Raw genomic sequence first — 19,062 nt, 5'->3', positions numbered from 1 at the left:
GCAAGACGCCATCATTCCTATGAGCTTCATGAACACTCTTGCTGGAAGAGAGTGTTGGGGAAGGAATGTTTTGCGTAAGGCTTGAATGCTTGTGATTCTGGCTGTTTTTGGATAGGCAATACCTTTGGAGGTGTCTATAGTGGCCCCGAGATATTGCTTTGTGTGAGATGGTATGAGGTGGGACTTTTGGTAGTTCACCGTGAAGCCTAGCTGGTGGAGCAGTTGGATGGTGCTGTTTGTATGCTGCACGCATTGGTGGTAAGATGCGGCTTTTATCAGCCTGTCGTCTAAGTAAGGGAAGACGTGAATGTGTTGACGTCTGAGGTGTGCTGCTACTACCGCTAGGCATTTGGTAAACACCCGTGGTGCGGTGGTGACCCCGAAGGGGAGAACCGTGAATTGGTAATGTTGCCCGTCCACCACGAACCGGAGGTATTTCCTGTGAGAGGGGTGTATTGGAATGTGAAAGTATGCGTCTTTCAGATCCAAGGTTGTGAGAAAGTCTCCCTGACAGAGGAGCGGGAGGACTTGTTGTAGGGTGACCATATGGAAATGGTCTGAATGTATGTAGGCATTTAGAGGCCGGAGGTCCAGAATGGGCCTGAGGGTACCGTCTTTCTTTGGTATTAGGAAATATAGGGAGTAAACCCCTAGATTTTGCTGATTGATGGGGACCTGCTCTATAGCGTGTTTTTGGAGGAGGGAGAGTACCTCCTGTTTGAGCAGTGTGGAATGTTCTTGAGACATTGGACGGTGCCTTGGTGGGATATTGGGCGGGGTAGATGTTAGCTCGAGACAGTACCCTGACCGAATGATTTGGGTCACCCATTTGTCCGATGTTATGGACTCCCATGCGTGGATAAAGTTTTGTAGTCTGCCCCCGACCGGAGTGGAATGGTCTGGGGGGAGCGGAGGGAAGTCATTGTGTGGGCGGGGTGGCAGAACGGGTGTTGTTAGTTTTGCCCCTGCCCTTATTGTTGTTGCCTCTGTAACCACCTCTTTGGTTGCCCTTTGAAAAGGTATTTTGAGGAGGGGATTTGTAGGAGGTAGAGGTGCTATCGGTGGAGAAGCCTCTGCCTGTGCCACGAAAGGAACGTTTAGAGGCTTGTGTTTGGAGTGCCCCCATAGACTTTGCTGTGTCTGTGTCCTTTTTCATCTTTTCCAACGCTTCGTCTACCTTGGGCCCAAAGAGAGTTTGTTGGTCAAAGGGGTGATTGAGTATGGACGCCTGGACTTCAGGCTTAAACCCTGAGATCCTGAGCCAGGCATGGCGACGAAGCAGGACACTGGTATTTATGGCTCTAGAAGCAGTGTCGGCTGCATCGAGGGCACATTTAATGGAGGTGTTTGTAATGACTTTACCCTCCTGTATTAGCTCATGAGCCCTACGCTTGTGTTTCTCGGGGAGGTGCTGCATAAGAGCCTCAAGTTCGTCGTAGTGTGCTCTGTCATAGCGCGCAAGTAGCGCTTGTGTGTTTGCAATGCGCCACATGTTTGCAGCTTGAGAGGCGGTGCGCTTGCCAGACGCGTCTAGGAGTTTGGATTCCTTGTCTGGCGGTGGGGCTTCTCCTGAGGACTGGGAGTTAGCCCGCTTTCTAGCTGTAGAGACAACTAGGGAATCTAAGGGAGCAGGGCCCTTAATGTATGCAGGGTCTGTGGGTGCCGCCTTATACTTTTTCTCTATTCTAGGGTTGAGTACCCTGGCCCTGACAGGGTCTTTGAACACCTCTGCGGCATGCTTGGTGACACCCTTAAGCATGGGTAAGATAGAGGTGGATTTGTCCTGTATGTCGAATGTATCCAGTAAGAAGTCGTCTTCCACTGGTTCAGTGTGCATGTCCACCCCATGGTAGTGTGCTGCTCTCTGCACTAAATGATGGAACCCTAAGGAGTCCTCTGGAGGAGACGGCCTGGATGGGTATAGGTCGTCCTGAGGAATATCGGGTACATCAGGGTTATTGTAATCCTCCCACGGGTCTGGGGTCCCTGGTGGAGTGGGATCCATTGGGGCGTCCGCCGGATAATTGTCCGGGTCCCCGTCATCCGGATCTGGGGACGGGGCCGGAGAGTAGTGAGGTAAAAGGTGGCGGAGACCTGGGAGGGGGAGGGGGTGGAGGAGGTGGAGGAGGTAGGGGAGGTGGTAGTGGGGAGGGCACTCTGAGGGGAGAAGTAGCAGAGTCCTTCCGTTTGGGTGGTGGAGGAGGAGCCGGAGTATCAAGGCGTCTTTTCTTGATAATTAAAGTCAATAGCCCAGTCTTTGGATCTTTGGACAGAGTCTTTTGTAAAGGGTCTGGTGTAAACAGAGCCAATGGCGCCGAATCGTCCGTCGGCACCGGTGATTTCGGAACCGAGGACTTCGATGGTTTGTGTGCGCCATGCTTTTTTTGGGGCCTCCGGTTTTTTCGGCGTTGAAGGAGTTTTCGGCGCCGGAGCGTCGGTGCCGACAGATTTGTGTTTGTGTTTGGTCGGCACCGAGAGTCCAGGCTTCGGCACCGGTGGCTTCGGAGTCGAGCTGGATGTTGCTTTCTTCGGTGCCGGATGCTGTTTTTCGGCACCGGGCGTCGGCTGGCTCGATCCCGAGCTGCCGTGAGACTTTGGAGGCTTCGACACCGGGCCCGAAGGTGGGGTGATCGAAGCTTTGGTCTTGGTTTTGCCCAGGCCGGCAGGCGAGGGAGTAACCGGAGTCTCTTTGGTTTTGGGCGCGGGGGTGGGAGGGGGCACAGTACTCACGGCCCGCTGCGCCGGTGTGATGTCCTCCACGTCGGAGTCGTCGGCCTCGGAAGCGCTGACGACGTCTTCTTCCTGCTCGGTGTGTGTTTGCCCCGAAGCTTCGGCGCCGTCTCCGAAGATGTCCGGTGGAGCTGCAGACGATGAATGCGCCATGGTGCGTCGAGCTTTTCGATCCCGGATGGTTTTCTTCGATCGAAAAGACTTACAGGCGGGGCAGTCTCTGGCCTCGTGTTCTGGAGAGAGGCAAAGATTACACACCTGATGGAGGTCGGTGTGGGGAAATTTAGACCCACATTTTGGGCACTTTTTGAACGGAGTCCTTTCCATCGGCCGGGACCGGAGTCGAGGAGGGCCCGAAGGCCGGTGCCGATGTACGGGATGGAGAAAAGTGCCGCTTCGAGAGATGAAGATGATGATGAAGAAACTCGAAGAAACGAGGATTTTCCGTCGAGGCTGGAACCGTAGAAGTTCGAAGCCGGAGCACGAAGTATCACATCCGAGCCCGATGGCGGAAAAAAACAATCTGAGGATGGAGCCGAAGCCCATGCGCAGTACGGACCGAAGGAGGAGTCACCAAACTCGTGACTTCCAAAGACTGTCCAAGAAGAAAAACAAACTGCAAACATCCGGGCCCAACACCAGATGGCGATCTATGCTAAGTGTACAATCTGCAGCTCATATGCCTCGAACATATTTTTTCCTATTGCGGCACACACGCTTTAGCTTACGATGTTTACAGCTACAGTGCAAATGCCGCGATTGTAACGAAAGTAAGCAAATAGAAAATAGATGGCTGACGCGCTATTTTTTCTAATGGTTTACTTTTGTTACAAAGACGGCACCCGCGCTTAGGATTTGAATATTCTAAGCTAAAGTGCAGGTGCAGAGATTGCTTCAAAAGTAAACAAATATAAAAATAATGCACATTTATTTTCTATTTTTTTTTTACATTTGAAGCAATCTTGGCACACGCGCTTTAGCTTAAGATGTTCAAAGCTAAAGTGTGGGTGCTAGCATTGTTTTTAAAAAAAAGTAAATAAATTGAAAAAAAAAGGCATACGGCGATCGTAAGAAGCAAAAGGAAAGCGCGGTGGCCATTATTAGTGCTAAGGTTGAAGTGCAAGTTAAAAGAATTTTAAAAAACATTGCGGGTTAGTGGGTCTGCTTTAGCAGGATAGCCCTTTAACAAAAGAGTGCTCGAAGGCTGTATCTGAAACCTACTGAGTAACAACACATGTAACAGGGTGTCCTGATGGGAGGTAACAACCGAAGACAGGGAGATACTAAAGAGGGACTTATAACCCCATTAACAAATCAAAGGCCAATGTTTACAAAGGACAGTGACGGAGCCAATTAAAACGATGGGCAGAGAGTGAGCGAAGCTTACAGTTCATACCCGAGTACAGAATGTCTCGAAGAGATAGCGCAAGCGCTGCCTAGGCGAGACCTAAAAATTACCGCTCAAGAAACGATTGGGCATAAAGCACCCCATCTACTCAAACCTGCCTTCTTGCTTGCATCTCGCTTACATTCACATATAGTGCTTTATCTTCCCCAGAACTCCCACCCTGCGTAAATCTCGTTCAGATACCCCTCAACTGTGTCCTGTTCTTCTCTGCCAGTGTCTGGCCCTCTCCGTCTGCCTGGCCCCTGTTCGGGACCACAGTTTAACCCCTATGATAATTTCTGCCTGTCCCTCTCATTCCTACACCGCCCTGTTTGGCAACACCACTCTCCCACACTGCAATGCTTCTTTACAATACTTTGGTATGAGTATGGTTTGCTCTTACATAGCATCTATGTGGTCCCAACAAAACGCAAGGATAAAGCTGCCTGGTTCTTCTTCTATAGTCCATGGCCTGTGTCTTGTTTGGAACCCAAGGCCCTGTGTCCCATTCTATCCCTTTCCTAACTGGTGCTTAGTCCGTCAGTCCCAGCACGATGGTGTTTAGTGAAAATAGGCAGGAAACAAGCCTTCTGTAGAGTCTGGAATACAGATAAAAGGTTGCCGTCCCAGTGGGCCCAACATAGCCTTTTATTCCTCTGGAATCGGTAACAAGAGCACCTATTATTCTTAAACCTATAAAGCAACCTGACTGTGTCCAAAAATAACCATATAAAAACTATTTATATTATTTTTGGGACTGGTAAAGAGCTTGGAAAGTGACCCGTTAGAGTGTTAATAAATTTGCTTCAATTGATTAGATAAACATTTCTCATTATTGCAGTGAATGAATTCTTAATCTGTGGGAATGGCCTTAAACGTACAATTCTTTACATATTTCTGTGCTAAAGCATCCTGCTTCACTAAATGGACTCTTTGAAAGAACCAGCTTCTGCTTTTACATGCATGATTTCAAAATGTCAAAAGACTCTTTTGTTCATCTCATCCGTTTTCTATGATTATGATTGCACTCTTATCGCTCTGTAACTGGGGGAGTTCCCCAGTACTGAGTGGAGGAATGCTTGAATTGTTCTTAAACACGAGTGATTTAGCCCTCATTGCAGCCAATGTTTTTTCATCACTACGCCATTGCCAACAAGGGACAAACCATATTCAAATCTGCCTGGCTCCTGCTCTGGTAGACACAGACTGCCAGGCTATGTTCTGCCAGAAAGAGAACACAATCGACCCCAAACCGGTTTGGGTTACACTCAGTGTAGCGCAGCTTGAGTCCTATAGCAAAGTGAGCTACAGGAGCCACTTCTAGGCACAGCCATCACATATACGGTGGCCTTGTGGTGTCAGGCCCTCAAGCACACACCACCACAAACTTGCATGCACGAACACGCTCAGAGAATCTCATACTATTTCTTCTGGCGCCATTACGGTTGTGTTGTGTGTAGGTAAAGCCTGACTGACTGACTGACTGACTGTGTGCTGGGAATCGTGGACTGCTGCGACCATCTTTCTATGCTGCTGCACAGGATGTCTCTCTTAGGAGTGTGTAAGACAGTGTTCATTGCTGCTTCCTGTGCCATTTCTGTTCTGTGTATGAGAGGAAAGCGGACACCGCTGCTGCACATGTCGCACCTATTCTGTGAGGAATCAGGCTCAGTTGCTTTCTATATTGCTCCTGTTTTGTGTGTGGGAGGGAAGCCAGTTTGCTCTACTAAGGAATATGCTGGGCATTTTCTGAGTGAGTGCATGAGGGAGAGTGTGTGGAGAGAGGACGTCAGAGCGAGCAAGAGAGACAAAGCGCCTGAGAGCGAGAGACCGGGGAAGACTTGCGCAGCAGCTACTGCCTGTTCTGTAACTGTTTTTGTGCTAGGAGAACCATTGTAGCCCATCACGTACTTGTGCATTACTGAAGCACGGTTAGCATGGTTAGAAAACCCTTCCCATAATAGAAGGTCAAAACTATAGGCTTTGTCAATGGTTGCTTTCTGTAGGTCACCAGGTTTGAAGGTTGTAGATCTCAAAATCAGATCCATTAGGAGACCATGAATATTTTACAACCACTCAAGATACAGCCCAACCCGGCATTAGTCCAAGAACTTGGTGAAGCCACTTGTCCATTTGTCGCTATCACACTACTCTTGAATCTGCCAATTTTGTGCAGTCTAAAGCGAAGGCCCCTGGTATTGGTTCAAGTCCTGCCATCTTGTCCACAAGGCACTGCTATTTCCAAAACAGGCCAGCAATGTCTTCACCACCACGAAAAATGCATACCCTTCCCCACGCGTCATGATGAAAGACCACTAGACTGCCAGCTCATTTTCCCCAAGTCTTCAACACAAGCAACTATGAGCAGTCTTTAGAAATATTTTGCCATCAGCCAGCGCAACATGGTTTATGCTTCCGTGAACAGATTCCTCAATCTTGACAACCTTGCTTGGTGGGAGAGTATATTGTGTTGGTCTTGTCTGTTTAAATCATAGTGGAATATGTATAGATGGATGGATGGAAGGAAGGACATTTTTAAAACAGTCTTCTGAAATTCCGGCTTATCACAATGATGAATATGCATGATGTCATTGAGCCTATGCAAGTGGAAAATAAAGAAACAGAAGAAAATACTTTCGTCTTTCGAGTGCCCAGGATTGACCTAGGGTACTTATATGACCCACAGTAGTACTGGGTTATGACTGGGAAAATTGGTTTAGAGCCTCTTACAAAAGCAGCTGTTGACTGAAATATCGTTATTTTATGTCTTTTGAAAAGGAGGACTCTTTTCTAACTTCAAAGCCCAGGTATATTTAGATTAATAGTATTGTCAATATCAGTGTGCACTTCAAGAAGGCAACTGGGCCCATTTAAGGCCAAGTGAGCAACTCTGTACCAAAATACGTCCTTGAACCCAGTGGGGGGCTGGGTTGCATGTTTGTCACAATGGTACCTTTTAAGGGGATAATTTCCTCCTCTAAAAGGAGTTCAAGATGCCTATTTCCATAGCCCACTAGTGATTTCTGAAGTTCATGGACTCCAGTAGGATGTTCAGGGTTGTGCATTTAGAGATGTAGTCAGCTGCAAATCTGTTCAGAAAGATCCTAGCTCTATTGGTAAGAATCTTCATTGCAGAGGGTAACTAAACATACCTGGCTGGTGACTGCCTGGTCCAAGCAAGCCCTCAAAGTCTAGCACACACCATCAGACTCCTGTAGGACTTTTGAATCCCTGGAATCCCAAACTGGCGCCTGTCAGAGTATAGTGTTTAGTGGGCCAAAGTTCAATTCCCTAGTTGAAAGAATTTCTTTCTGCCACCTTGGATGTGGAAAATGCCCATATCCAGACCTTCAGATCCAGTTCTCCTACTCCTCAGTCCTTATAAGCTTAGAGGTTCATGTTCAGGGAGATACACTAACCCGCTAAACAGTAGTTCCTTGTATCAGGCGTCATCTGCACCTCCTAGCCAGGCATATCCTTGCCATGCAGCATCTGTTTTTGAAGTATATCACCACTTGATCACAGGGTGCTCTCGAATCCATGGATCCTCCCGGAAGGCTCAGCTGAGAAAAACTCGGAACAAGAAGAGATCTGGAACCTTCCCTAATGACCTTATTGCCTGAGTAACTTCAAATGTGGTGTGCTTGTAATTCTCACCTTAGGTAATCATACGCTTGGGATTCCTGTACCTTATCTTGGGTTCCCTTCAGCTATACTGGGGCCTTTCCTTCCCACTCTCCGATCCCAAAGTCACCTCCACCTCCAAAAAGGACGCGGTCATCCCGGCTAGATCCAACTTTTCCATTTGTGATTTCCATCCCGTCTCTTGGGATGATCCGCGCATTCTGAAATTACTTGTATCGCAAAAAACACACGTTTAGAGTGTATTCTTTTGTTTGTCATCTTGTGGGTCTGTGTGCAAGGAGCATGAGCCTCTCTTCGTGCCTATTCGCAGGTGGAGTCATCTGGCAATTCGCTTCACACTCTAGGCAGAAGACCAGGCAAGGATTCCCAGCTCGGATCAATGGAGGACACGTGGGTCTCTGGGTTCAAATAAAGTGTTGCTGTGGTTGACGTTTGTCGGGAGGCTACCTAGAATGTTCTAACAGTTATATCAGGGGCTACAGGCAAATGTCTCCCTCCTCAGTCCATTTTGGTTTACTATGTCTCTCCACAGCTGCCCTAGTAGCCTTGGCAGCTCGTTGTTATTGAAGGCCAGTAAGTGCGCATCTTTAGAATCAGCAAATTAAGCCATCGATTCACAGTACTGATTTGTTTACATTCTCATAAATTAAAGACTGAGACAAAGTAGTAACGAACCGATCACTTATGAGTAATCTTCTCATCACTGTCCCCCAAAGACATAGCTTTACTGATACTAATCATGTATAGCGTGCTATAGTAATCATGCCATTCCTAAATCTCTACATCAAACTCCTAATTTAATTGTCATTATCATACATTGTCATTGTACACAATCCCTATGGAAAGAGTATAAACCCACCTTCAACCTGTAGAAAACAAGGAAAGATTTCATGGTACACAGCCAATGTAGCAGCTCAAGTTATCTGCCTATTGTCTCTGGTCCATGATCACATTTACTTGCAAACACCTTCTGCAGAGAATCAGTCAACCTGAACCTTCTTGTGACTGCTGTTGTGTAACTGTCATGGATTCCTGTGTTTTTCTGAAGATATATAATTTGTCTAACTGAACAATGAAGCCAGTTGGTTAGTTACAAATGTGTTCAATTTTGCATGTTTAAGCAGTATTCATGGTTCTGTAAGTTGCTTTATACTAAAAGTATATTTTTTAGCACTATATACTGCCCTTCTGCCATGTCTAAGCACCGAATATAACAGAATTTACCATTACCCGGTTCAGTGGTATGCAAACTACCGATCTTCATGAAATATTGAATTTGTGACCAGTTGATCACTGCATAGTACAGTGATCAGTGGTCAACAAAATTGAGCCATCTTGGTGGATATAGTGTACAGCAGGGCACAGATATTGGATGTGCAAAGGAGATGCTCTTTGTTTCTTGGAATTTGTGGTACCAAAGTTTAGAAAGAGTCACTCCGTAAGGTACTTGAGAGTTTCTAGGCAGTGATACTGGAAAACTATATACTTTCCACCATAGACGATCGAGCAAAAGGAGCTGAATGAACAGTGAAAGGACAGTGGCAAAGACAGGAACAGAGTGCATCCCTCACCAGTCCTGAAGCGTGCGGGCAATGGTGCTCAAGTCCTCCCTTCTGATGTCCCGCCCAATGCTGTAGTCCACCTCAAGCCGCTGGTTGCGCTGGTCGAGGGTACCACGCACCACGTCTGCATAGATTGCCTCGATAATGAGATCCTCCAGCTGGCGCACATTCTTCAGATGCAGCTTTTCAAGCAGCACAGAGTATGGGATGCACTGTAACGGGAGACAATGCGGTCATCAAAGAAGAAAAAAAATCATAATTTGTATTATCTCCCCATCGAGGATATTGTTTTACATTTCTAAATAGTAGAACATCTGCACGATTGTGCAGTATCCTAGTACACATTTTACAACTAAAGTTTAACTTCTAAAGCAGTCGTGTAAGGAAAATATGTCTATAATTTGACCCTACTCCTTTAAGATATCCTGCGACTGTCCTCTCCTAGGGTGCTCTCAAGAGTCACTTACCCACTGTTTTCTTGAATGAGACTGAACAATGATCTATTCTAATAAGGGTGGTCTCAGGTTTTTTGGGGGGGTACCTTTTCTGATTAGCTAGGGTGTAGGAATATCTTCTTTCGTCTCAAAGAAGCTACCATTACTGCTTGAAGAGCAGATTTGTAGCCTAACTGCAGCTCTTTTTCTTATGAAACGAACTGCGGAAACGGTCTCGCTGTGCAATGAAATTTACTGGAGAATCATCAGAGTATCATGAACTAGTGTAGTTATCAAAGGGGTAATGTGTAGAAGTTTAACACGAGGATTAGACTTTGCAAACATCGCATGCTTTGGAGTAAATATCTTGTGGCCAAACTCAGCGACTCCAAACGTGGCTGTACAAGCTCTCCTAAGCTATCACTGGCAAGGCCATAACAGCCCCCTCCTTCACAAAATGATGCATCTACTTCCTGTTAAAGAGCTAATTTAATTCCAACTTCTTGGTACACCATTAGTGAGAGGCCCTACTTTCTTCCCCCACTGTTTCAAAAAGTGTCACATTTTCTGTACCTTAGATCGGCCAACCAAACTATGCCATAAAATTACAAAAGGTAGAGTACCGGATAAGGAGACTATGCTTTTTTCTTCGACAAAGTTGTGGAATTTCCTCCTCATATTTACCAACATACTGGAGAAATAAAGACATCCTTGAGGTAACAAACTGCGATGCAAACGCACTTCTGATGTACTGACTGTAATGTAATGACTCCCGGTGTAAAAAAAATAAAACTGTAATGCAAAAGCCTATATTAACATAACCTATTCACAATAAATAAGTCTGCCTATTGCCTTGGTCATCATTTTTTTAATAATAAATCTATCAGGTCTGTGACGTCTGACATATTTTCCCAGTAACCTATTAGGGTTATTACATTCTTCCTTTTGCTGGTCACCTTACCCAATTCAGGCCTACTGTACTGTGTATGTCATGGCAAGAATCAAACACACAAATTAAAAATTACAAATATGTACACATTTATAGCTTTTGAAAACAATATATACTACCTCTCAGAAAAGCCTAACAAGGATTATCATATTGTAAATCTTCAATCCCAATGGCCTGCACAAAGGGGGTAACCAACACCAAACCTGCATCAACTACAGTAAACCACAAGACGTTAATTAAACAAATATCTACTAATTAAACAGCCTTTAACACAGCACAAGAACAATCTACCCTTAAAGTCTTACTGGCATTACCAAATGCTTTTTACGATGAGTTGGGTCTACTCCTTTGACATAACTTTTCATAATGAACAGATCAGAGCTATATCACCAGACATTATCATTCCCAGGGAGTCATTCCCAGTGAATCAATCAGGCCTATAGCATTTATCATGGGCTTGTCACCATAACCAACCAAAGCCTAATGTATAAGCTTTCCCACACGGCACCTATCAAACATACAATCATTAAATTACTACAGATTTGCCAGAGTTTGAGTGAGCTATTGGCACCGTAAATGAAAATGCCTTTTATTTATGTGTTTAGAAAACCTGCAAGCGATGCGTAAACACGCACTTTGTACTTTTAGTCCTTGCTTACAAGAAGCAAGGCTGGCAGTAAAAGATGCGCACTTACTGCCAGCCTTGCTTCTCGTAAGCAAGGACTAAAAGTAAAAGGCACTGCTTCCAGGTTTTCAAAACATATAAATAAAAGGCATTTACAATGCCAATTGCTCAAACTCTCGCAATTGCAAGACCAATTGCATTGCAAATGCTTGCTGAGCTCTGAGGCGGAGGCGGCAGGGACCGTGACGGATGGCTATGCGTTTCAAAAGGTGGAGGAGGCAGCTGCAGCCAAAACAGACCTCGGTCTTTGAATGCACAGCAAATGTGGCATGATGAGAGCACGATTTACAGCCTTGTTTACAACAGAGCTCTGTAAACCACGAACAGTGGTCTCAACTGCTCCAGTTTAAAGAAATAGTGCGCACAAGCTCCAAGTAATGACACATGTAACAGGGGCAGTCCCTGAAAATGGGTGTGGCTTTTTAAGCCCATATCCTGAATACAGCATGTCTTGCAAAGACAGTGCAAGCGCTGTCTAGGCGAGACCTAAAACTAAACTGACATTTAAAGACTGCCAGGAGCAGAGGGAGAGGCAATTGAACAGAGATAAAAGTGAGAAGAAGAGATGAGGGCACAATGAAGAAATTCTGGGCTCTGAAGGCATAAATGCTGATGATGGGTTGGAATCAACACCCTTCATCGCCCTGTCTACTCCCTGCCTCCACATAGCAGAAAGACACTCACTTACCTTCAAATTTGCAGCCAGCGTTACCACAGACAGGTGCCTCAGCTTGTTCTTCTGTGCATCGTTGAGTGCTGGAAGGGTCGAGGACTCGGCTGATAGAACCCCAAGCAGAAAAGGGAACCATTAGATGCATAAAAAGGCACATAAATGACTAAGAGACATACATACATCTGTTTGATTGAATATACAAGTATCTTTTCTTGATTGAGCTCTGGAAAGGTCCTTCTTTAGATTTGTAATGTGTGCGGACTGCCAGCTGAACATGGCCAAACAGATTGGTTAGAGTGACCGCATTAAAGATCTGCTGGGCCGAATAGGGCTGTTCTCGCTGTGGGATGCTCCACAGTCTGCAAATCTGAGTGATAAACAAAGCGTAAAGACCTTGGTGGTGGTGCCCAATACTGACAGAAGAAGGGAAGCCTGTCAATACTGGTGTCCAAGCATTTGAGTACATTGAACAGAAGTCACTAACTGGCTTCCAGAGTTATCTGTCCACAATCACCAAGCCCTAAGTTTGCAGTCTCTACTTGCAGTTTTGAATTGTTCAGCTCTCTATGTTCGACCTGGTGTGGTTGTGGGTGAGAGATGACGAAAGGAGTGTAGACGTGTGCGACATCGAGGACGTCATACATGTGCTTTGTTTTTTCCCTTGGTAGACCAGTGTAGAAAATCGTACTTCCAGTGTGGAAGCACTTGTTTCCCCAAGGATTCTGCCCAATGACTTCTTTGCACAAGTGGTTCTGCTGTAGTTCTGCAGTTCCACAATTCATTTCTAGATCCTGGTAGCAACATGACAAGTGTTTCAAGAAAGAGTATCCCTACGCCTATCTTTTTACCATATCTTGTAACATAAAAGCCCAGAGTACTAAAAGTTAGGTCGCCCAGCAGCCAGGGTTTATACACACACAATGCTTTGTGACTGACCTTCATTTTGCACTTATCTACAGCAGCACAAAATGGCCATGTGGTAGGATTCGTAGTATACTGCCTCATTATGATTATCCAGGCAGCACACTGTTTGCGAATCCCACCAAAGGGCTGGAGACCTGTGAGACACAGGAGACGCATGCCTAATACAGTGGGGGTCTAGGCGAATAATTATGCCCATGTGTGTACCACACAACATAAACGGAATTCTTTATTGAAGCGCAATACTGCAAATTTCTAGGTAACTAAACCTGTGAAGCAGATGTATATCCCACAAAGTTATTTTACCACAAGTGAAACCTCTAACCCGCTGGCGGCTCTTTGATCTTTGAAACCAGAACAAGAAATGTTTGAGCACTCTCCCTAGATTTCAAACTTGCGACCTGTAGATTACGGTCAGCACTTTGCAAAAAAACACATTAAACACCCGAGGTCTTCCCAGTGTTCGAAGCCAAGGCCTGCTGGGTTTCCAGTGAGCACCGTTACTCACAAAATCGACACCTTGGGCCCCAAACAGACACTGGGATAGATCTGTGGGAACTCATCATACTATAGGAATCTGCTCCATTTTGAAGATCACACCTTTAAACCTTGTTGTGGCCAACACTGAATGGGTTAGATTTAATGCAAAGCATATTACTACCTTTAATATGCACTCTATGTAGAATATAACACACGTTGTACTTTATTTAAAGTTGGTAGCCATGCTGATAGACCGTACCTGCCCCACAACCCATGTTAGATGCTTGTATGCAAGGACTGAGTGAGCATGCTGCAGGATGTTGAACCCGGATGCTGTGACAATGTGATGATCCTTGGAATGCTGGTGTTGGTAAAGCATGGGAGCGGATTATATTTAGAGGGAAAATGGATCAATAAGAGGGTCTATCTGCTGTGACTGTAATTTAAGGGTCTAACGTGAAATAAGGAACTTTCCTCCTATCTGACTGGTTCCAGACTCTTGTATAAAGACCCTGTTCTCCAACTACCATATTAAACTTTACTCTTGACCTCGATATATTACAATCATCTTGAGAGCCATAGAGCAGATAGGACTCAATAGCAATCGATAAAGACAGTAAAAAGATATGATAAATAGAACTGGATCGATGACGCGCAAACACCGTTAGAATGTCAAATACAGTAAACTGATAGTGGTGTATTTTTAACCAATAGAGGTGCTGCAATCAGAGGATGGTAGTAACATGTGAAAGGGTGGAGCAATTCATGATGGAGGGGGGTTATATGGATAAAAGGATTTAGAGCAGCATATGCAGACACAATGCAATATAGATAGAAGGGATGAGGAATAGATATTCACAGACTTTGATGGCTCTGAGCACAAGCATCTAGCTTCCTCTCAATGCCCCCTAATTTCTTGCTGCTGATCAAGACCAGGGCACTACTGTCCTCACGTTCCACCTAGCAAACCCAGGCCCACCATGTATGAATGAATAATCTGTTGTTTTCTTTCCAATTAAACGTAAAATCCGGTGCCAATATGTATCTTTAGATATAAACCCTAGATTATATTATCTGGGGCTGGTCAAAACATTTGCTTGAGCAGCGGTCGGAGAAACTGTAGCCTTGAAAGCTAAATACCAGACAAGAGCACACTGTTTCACATTCAGAGTTCATATCGTTAGTAGCCAAAAACAGCTCCCATGCATTCATTATTCTCTCCACAGGTTTAAATGATTTTGTATATAAATTGTAAACCACGTGGGCAGTTCAAAGGATTTTTTGCAAGAAGCAGAACAAGGTCAGGCATTCTATTTGAGAGTCTCCTTTTTAGAAACCACTACTTTCATTCTAAAAATATTAAAATTAATTGCTATGTAGGTGGCATTCCTAGTGAAGTTCAGAGAATATTTGAGGTGGCGGTAAATTCTGCAGATTACCAAGTAGCCAAATGCCCAAGTTACGCCAGGGTGCCAAGCAACGGGTTTAGCATCCACTTTGACTCTCTCATGATGTTGAACTGCTGTGAGATATAATAGCAAATGGAGAGGTGCACCTGCACAAGTCCAAAAAGAGTCCAATTTGTAAAGTCAAACACCAAGTGTTTATTGTTTCTTCTTAAATCCAAATATATAACAAGATCCAGCAAACACGTTTCGTTCCAAAAGAATTTAGAACTTCATCAGGGCTTAATAGTGTAGAATACTAATGTATCAAGATATATTTAAAATGAGTATAAATAGTTCCATCCAATGTCAAACGGTCTGTCAAGAAACCAGTTTAAGCTTTATCATCAATCTCCACGGTCATAATATATGATAATGAACAGTCGCCACAGGAACCTTGATAAGTATCCATATGCTCTGTCAATATAGTGCCCGTGAGTGACTTACTGGGACTATATAAACACTTGGTGCTTGACTTTCCAAATTGGACTCTTTATTGGACTTGTCCCGGTGCACCTCTCCATTTGCTATCATCCATATATACTGCTGGCCAGTGGTACCCAACAGCGGCCGGTACTGGATGAGTAGTGCACGGAACCCTCCTGATTTTATACACTGTATGAACGAGCTGCTTTCTTGTTAGTCTGCCGTTGTTTTAAGTGTTTGTGTTTCTGCTGTGAGATATGACTTAGCCAATGGACAATCTCCTACCTGACAGAAGTAAAATCTGTGTTGTGTTAGTAATTATCCACATTTGGGCAGGTCAAGAGCAGGAGCTGAATATTCGGTAAACCACACAGCTGTAGCCCACCCTACTTTTTTAGGTCTCGCTAGAGCAAGCGCATGCGCTGGTCTGGCGAGACATTTAGTAACTGGCTTTTTGAAGTGCTACCAAAGGCTTTCTCCGGCCACCAGCGAGCGGTTACGCGCGCGCTTACGAGCACAGGCGCCATCTCGCGGGCACCCTTACAGCCGTTATTACTTTCACTTACTTCTTGCTTACTTATATAGCGCTTTCGATCCCTGCCAAGGGTTCTCGCAACTAGTTTGAACATTCCCCCAAGTTGGATAAAGAGAGAGATTTGCCTTTTTAAGCCGGGGTTCAAGTGAAAACGCCCCCTCCACACCCGCCCCCACTGCAGCACAGCTTTTCATGTCCTGCTTGGAGAAACTGGTGACACCGTTAGGTTTCTGTAAACCCATGACTATGTTACAGAATTGTGTTATTTTATACTCATGCTTGGAAAGCGCTTTATGCAACTTTGAGGCAATCTCAAAGCACTAGGGTCGTGCGCAGGGCAGATGGAACTGAAGTACCCGGGACATTAGAAACTGTCTAGGACATTGGGTTCAGACGTTTCGATGACGTGTGTAGTTTTGCAGTCCACATGCACACCGACTGAGGTCTGGAGATTATCGTGCAGGCAGGCCTCTCGGGAAAGAAGGGAGTCACTGCGGGGCGGGTCTTGTCAGAGAGAGGGCAAGGCTGCTGCTTCACAAGACCTGATGTTTACAGACAATGCTGCGCATTACCGAGACACAGAAATCCTGCTCGTAGTCTTACGTCTAATGGTTTTTCACAGTAATAACTTGCTTTATATAGCTCCTGTGATGCATTTTTAGCTGCATTTCTGCAGCATAAATAACAACAGTATTCATGTCGTGTTATTACCCCTGGAAGGATGAAAGGCTGGGTAGGCCCTGCTGGGACTCCAACCTTTTCAGACTGCATTCAGATTTTGGCAGCAGTAATCCAGAGAGCTGCGTAGCTTTCCACACACCAAGGGCATGTTTATGTCTGCTGCGTGGTTCTGAAAAACACTGGGCATGCAATAGAGCACATATGGTTTCTCAGTGGACTAATGCTAATTACGAATACAGGGAAACCTTCTGTGTCCGGGATATTAAGGTATGCATAGGCTTTAAAGTATGTGTTATAGAGCCTCTAAGGCCCTCTACCATGCAGCTATTAAGCATAGGGCACTCCATGCTGAGCGTGCCGCATTCTATGCTGAGCAGATATGGGGTAGTTCTAACCCGGCCAAGACTATCTTTTCTATTGTGACGGGGCTTAAAACTAAGCAGGACGCTGTAAACTCCGGGATTACTTCCAAACTACAGTGTGAAGAACTGGCCAACTTCTTCATTAAGAAGGTCGAGGATATTTATAAAAGCTTTCCTATGGTTTCCATAGGCCCCTCTGACACCTCCTGCAAACCCATTGATGGGGTCCTTGAAGCTTTCCCTCCCATAACACAAGAACTTTTAGTATCACTTTGTTCCAAGGTAAAATCCGGCTCTCCGGTTGACCCTTTGAAGCCTGATCAATTAAAAAAAATATTATCTACTATTATCCATCCTTTGGAATTGGTGATTAATGGGTCTCTGAGCGCGGCAGTTGTGCCCAGGGCCTGGAAACAGGCTAGGGTCCTTCCGCTGCTTAAGAAACCCTCCTTAGATCCTCATAAACCCGAACGTTTTCGCCCCATCTCCTTGTTACCTTGGGTTGCGAAAATCACTGAGGCCTACATCACCTCCCTTCTCACAGATTTCTTTACTGTACATCAGATATTTGATCCATCTCAAAATGGCTTTCGGCCCGGGCACAGCACGGAGTCAACACTCTTGGCCGTGACTGAACATCTGTGGACGACCTTAGACGCCGGGCAGACGTCGGCGCTGATCCTACTGGATCTCAGCGCCACGTTTGACACCGTGTCCCATGTCATCCTGCGGAGTCGTCTATCTGAGGCTGGAGTCTCTGGGCTAGCTCTTAGATGGCTGTCCTCCTTCTTGGCAGATACGTCATTCCAGGTAGTCGCTCCTCCTTTTGCTTCTGGCACCTTCCCTATTGGTCAGGGGGTTCCCCAGGGCTCGTCCTAGAGCCCCCTGCTCTTTAATCTTTATGTCCAACCTTTGGCGGAGGTTGCTAGAAGCAGAGGGCTGACCATGGTCTCTTATGCTGACGACACTCAGTTGGTGGTGGCTCTCTCGGGTGACCCCGAGCAGGACGCCAGGAAATTCCGGGGCGACCTCTCGGCAGTCGCCGGGTGGATGACCGCCAACTGCCTTCAACTGACTGAACTCCAACAAGTCAGAGGTGTTGTTGGTGGGAGGGAACCATGGCTGTTGGAGTGATCTGTGGTGGCCTGAGCGTCTAGGGGCGGTACCTACCCCCAAGCCTGTAGTGAAGAACCTGGGGGTCTGGATGGACAGCTCACTCAATTTTCAGATTCAGACGTAAAAGGTGGCAGGTACTTGGTTTAGTCTGTTACGGGGGCTCAAACCCATTCTGGCCTTCTTCGATGCTACAACTAGGCAGATCATTATTCAGGCCCTGATTTTATCAAGGCTTGACTATGCTTGCTCGCTATATTTAGGAGCCAATAAATCTGAAATTCAGAGGTTACAGAGAGTCCAGAATGCAGCCGCAAGATCTCTTCTGGGCTTGCGCAGAACCTGTCCAGTGACTAGTGCTATCCGCCACCTCCATTGGCTACCTGTAGCCAGGCGTATTGAGTTGAAAGCACTTTGCATCGCCTTTAAAATCCTGAAATTGGCATTCCCCCAAATCTTGTCTGACCTTCTGCTACCTTACATTCCCTCGCGATCGCTTCAATCTATGGGGCAGCGTTTGGTAGTGATCCCCCCGGGTGAGGGATCCCCCCGGGTGAGGAAGGTCCGTGCAGGCGGGTGCTCTTTTCGGAACAGAGCGGCCATTCTGTGGAACTCTCTATCAAGCCACATTCGAGGGCTCGCTAACTACTTCCATTTTAGGAAAGCTATCAAAACATTCCTGTTCCCGTCCTTGTAGGCCCTAGTGTTTGTACGCGTACTGTTCTTCTGCTGCTTAGCGTCGGGACGCCTCTTAGCTGAGGCAGCTGTCGCGCTTTATAACATTTCCTAACATAACATAACTTAACAGAGCAGCAGTGAATGAGAATATGATTCTGTATTATATAACCGCTATCTATTGTTTACCTTTTAGGAATATTACATATAATGAGCAAGTTCATTTATATGGGAGAATGTAAACTAAGGCTTAAAATGTTTTAGTATAATCTGGTGCAATCAATCGTACAGAAGAGAAAAGGCACAAATGTATGGAAGTCGCAATCCCAAAGTGAGGTTACCAGTTTGAACAATAGATT

The 19,062-nt window shown here is 45.7% G+C and overlaps 1 protein-coding gene across 2 annotated transcripts in view; it reads right to left on the bottom strand.

The window, feature by feature from the left end:
* COPS7A (COP9 signalosome subunit 7A) overlaps nt 1–19,062 on the bottom strand; it is a 99,139-nt gene that overhangs the window by 23,026 nt on the left and 57,051 nt on the right. For both annotated transcript variants that reach the window (XM_085619833.1, XM_085619834.1), the window contains exons 4-5: nt 12,081–12,169; nt 9,334–9,536 (exon numbers count right to left, since the gene is read on the bottom strand). In XM_085619833.1, coding sequence (XP_085475959.1) covers nt 9,334–9,536; nt 12,081–12,169 — 292 coding nt within the window. The remainder of the gene's footprint in view (nt 1–9,333; nt 9,537–12,080; nt 12,170–19,062) is intronic.

Source organism: Triturus cristatus, chromosome 7, assembly GCF_964204655.1.
Source record: "Triturus cristatus chromosome 7, aTriCri1.1, whole genome shotgun sequence".
Lineage (NCBI taxonomy): Eukaryota > Metazoa > Chordata > Amphibia > Caudata > Salamandridae > Triturus > Triturus cristatus.
The sequence above is the reverse complement of the archived record's forward strand: the minus strand, read 5'-3'. Positions and strand labels throughout refer to the sequence as shown.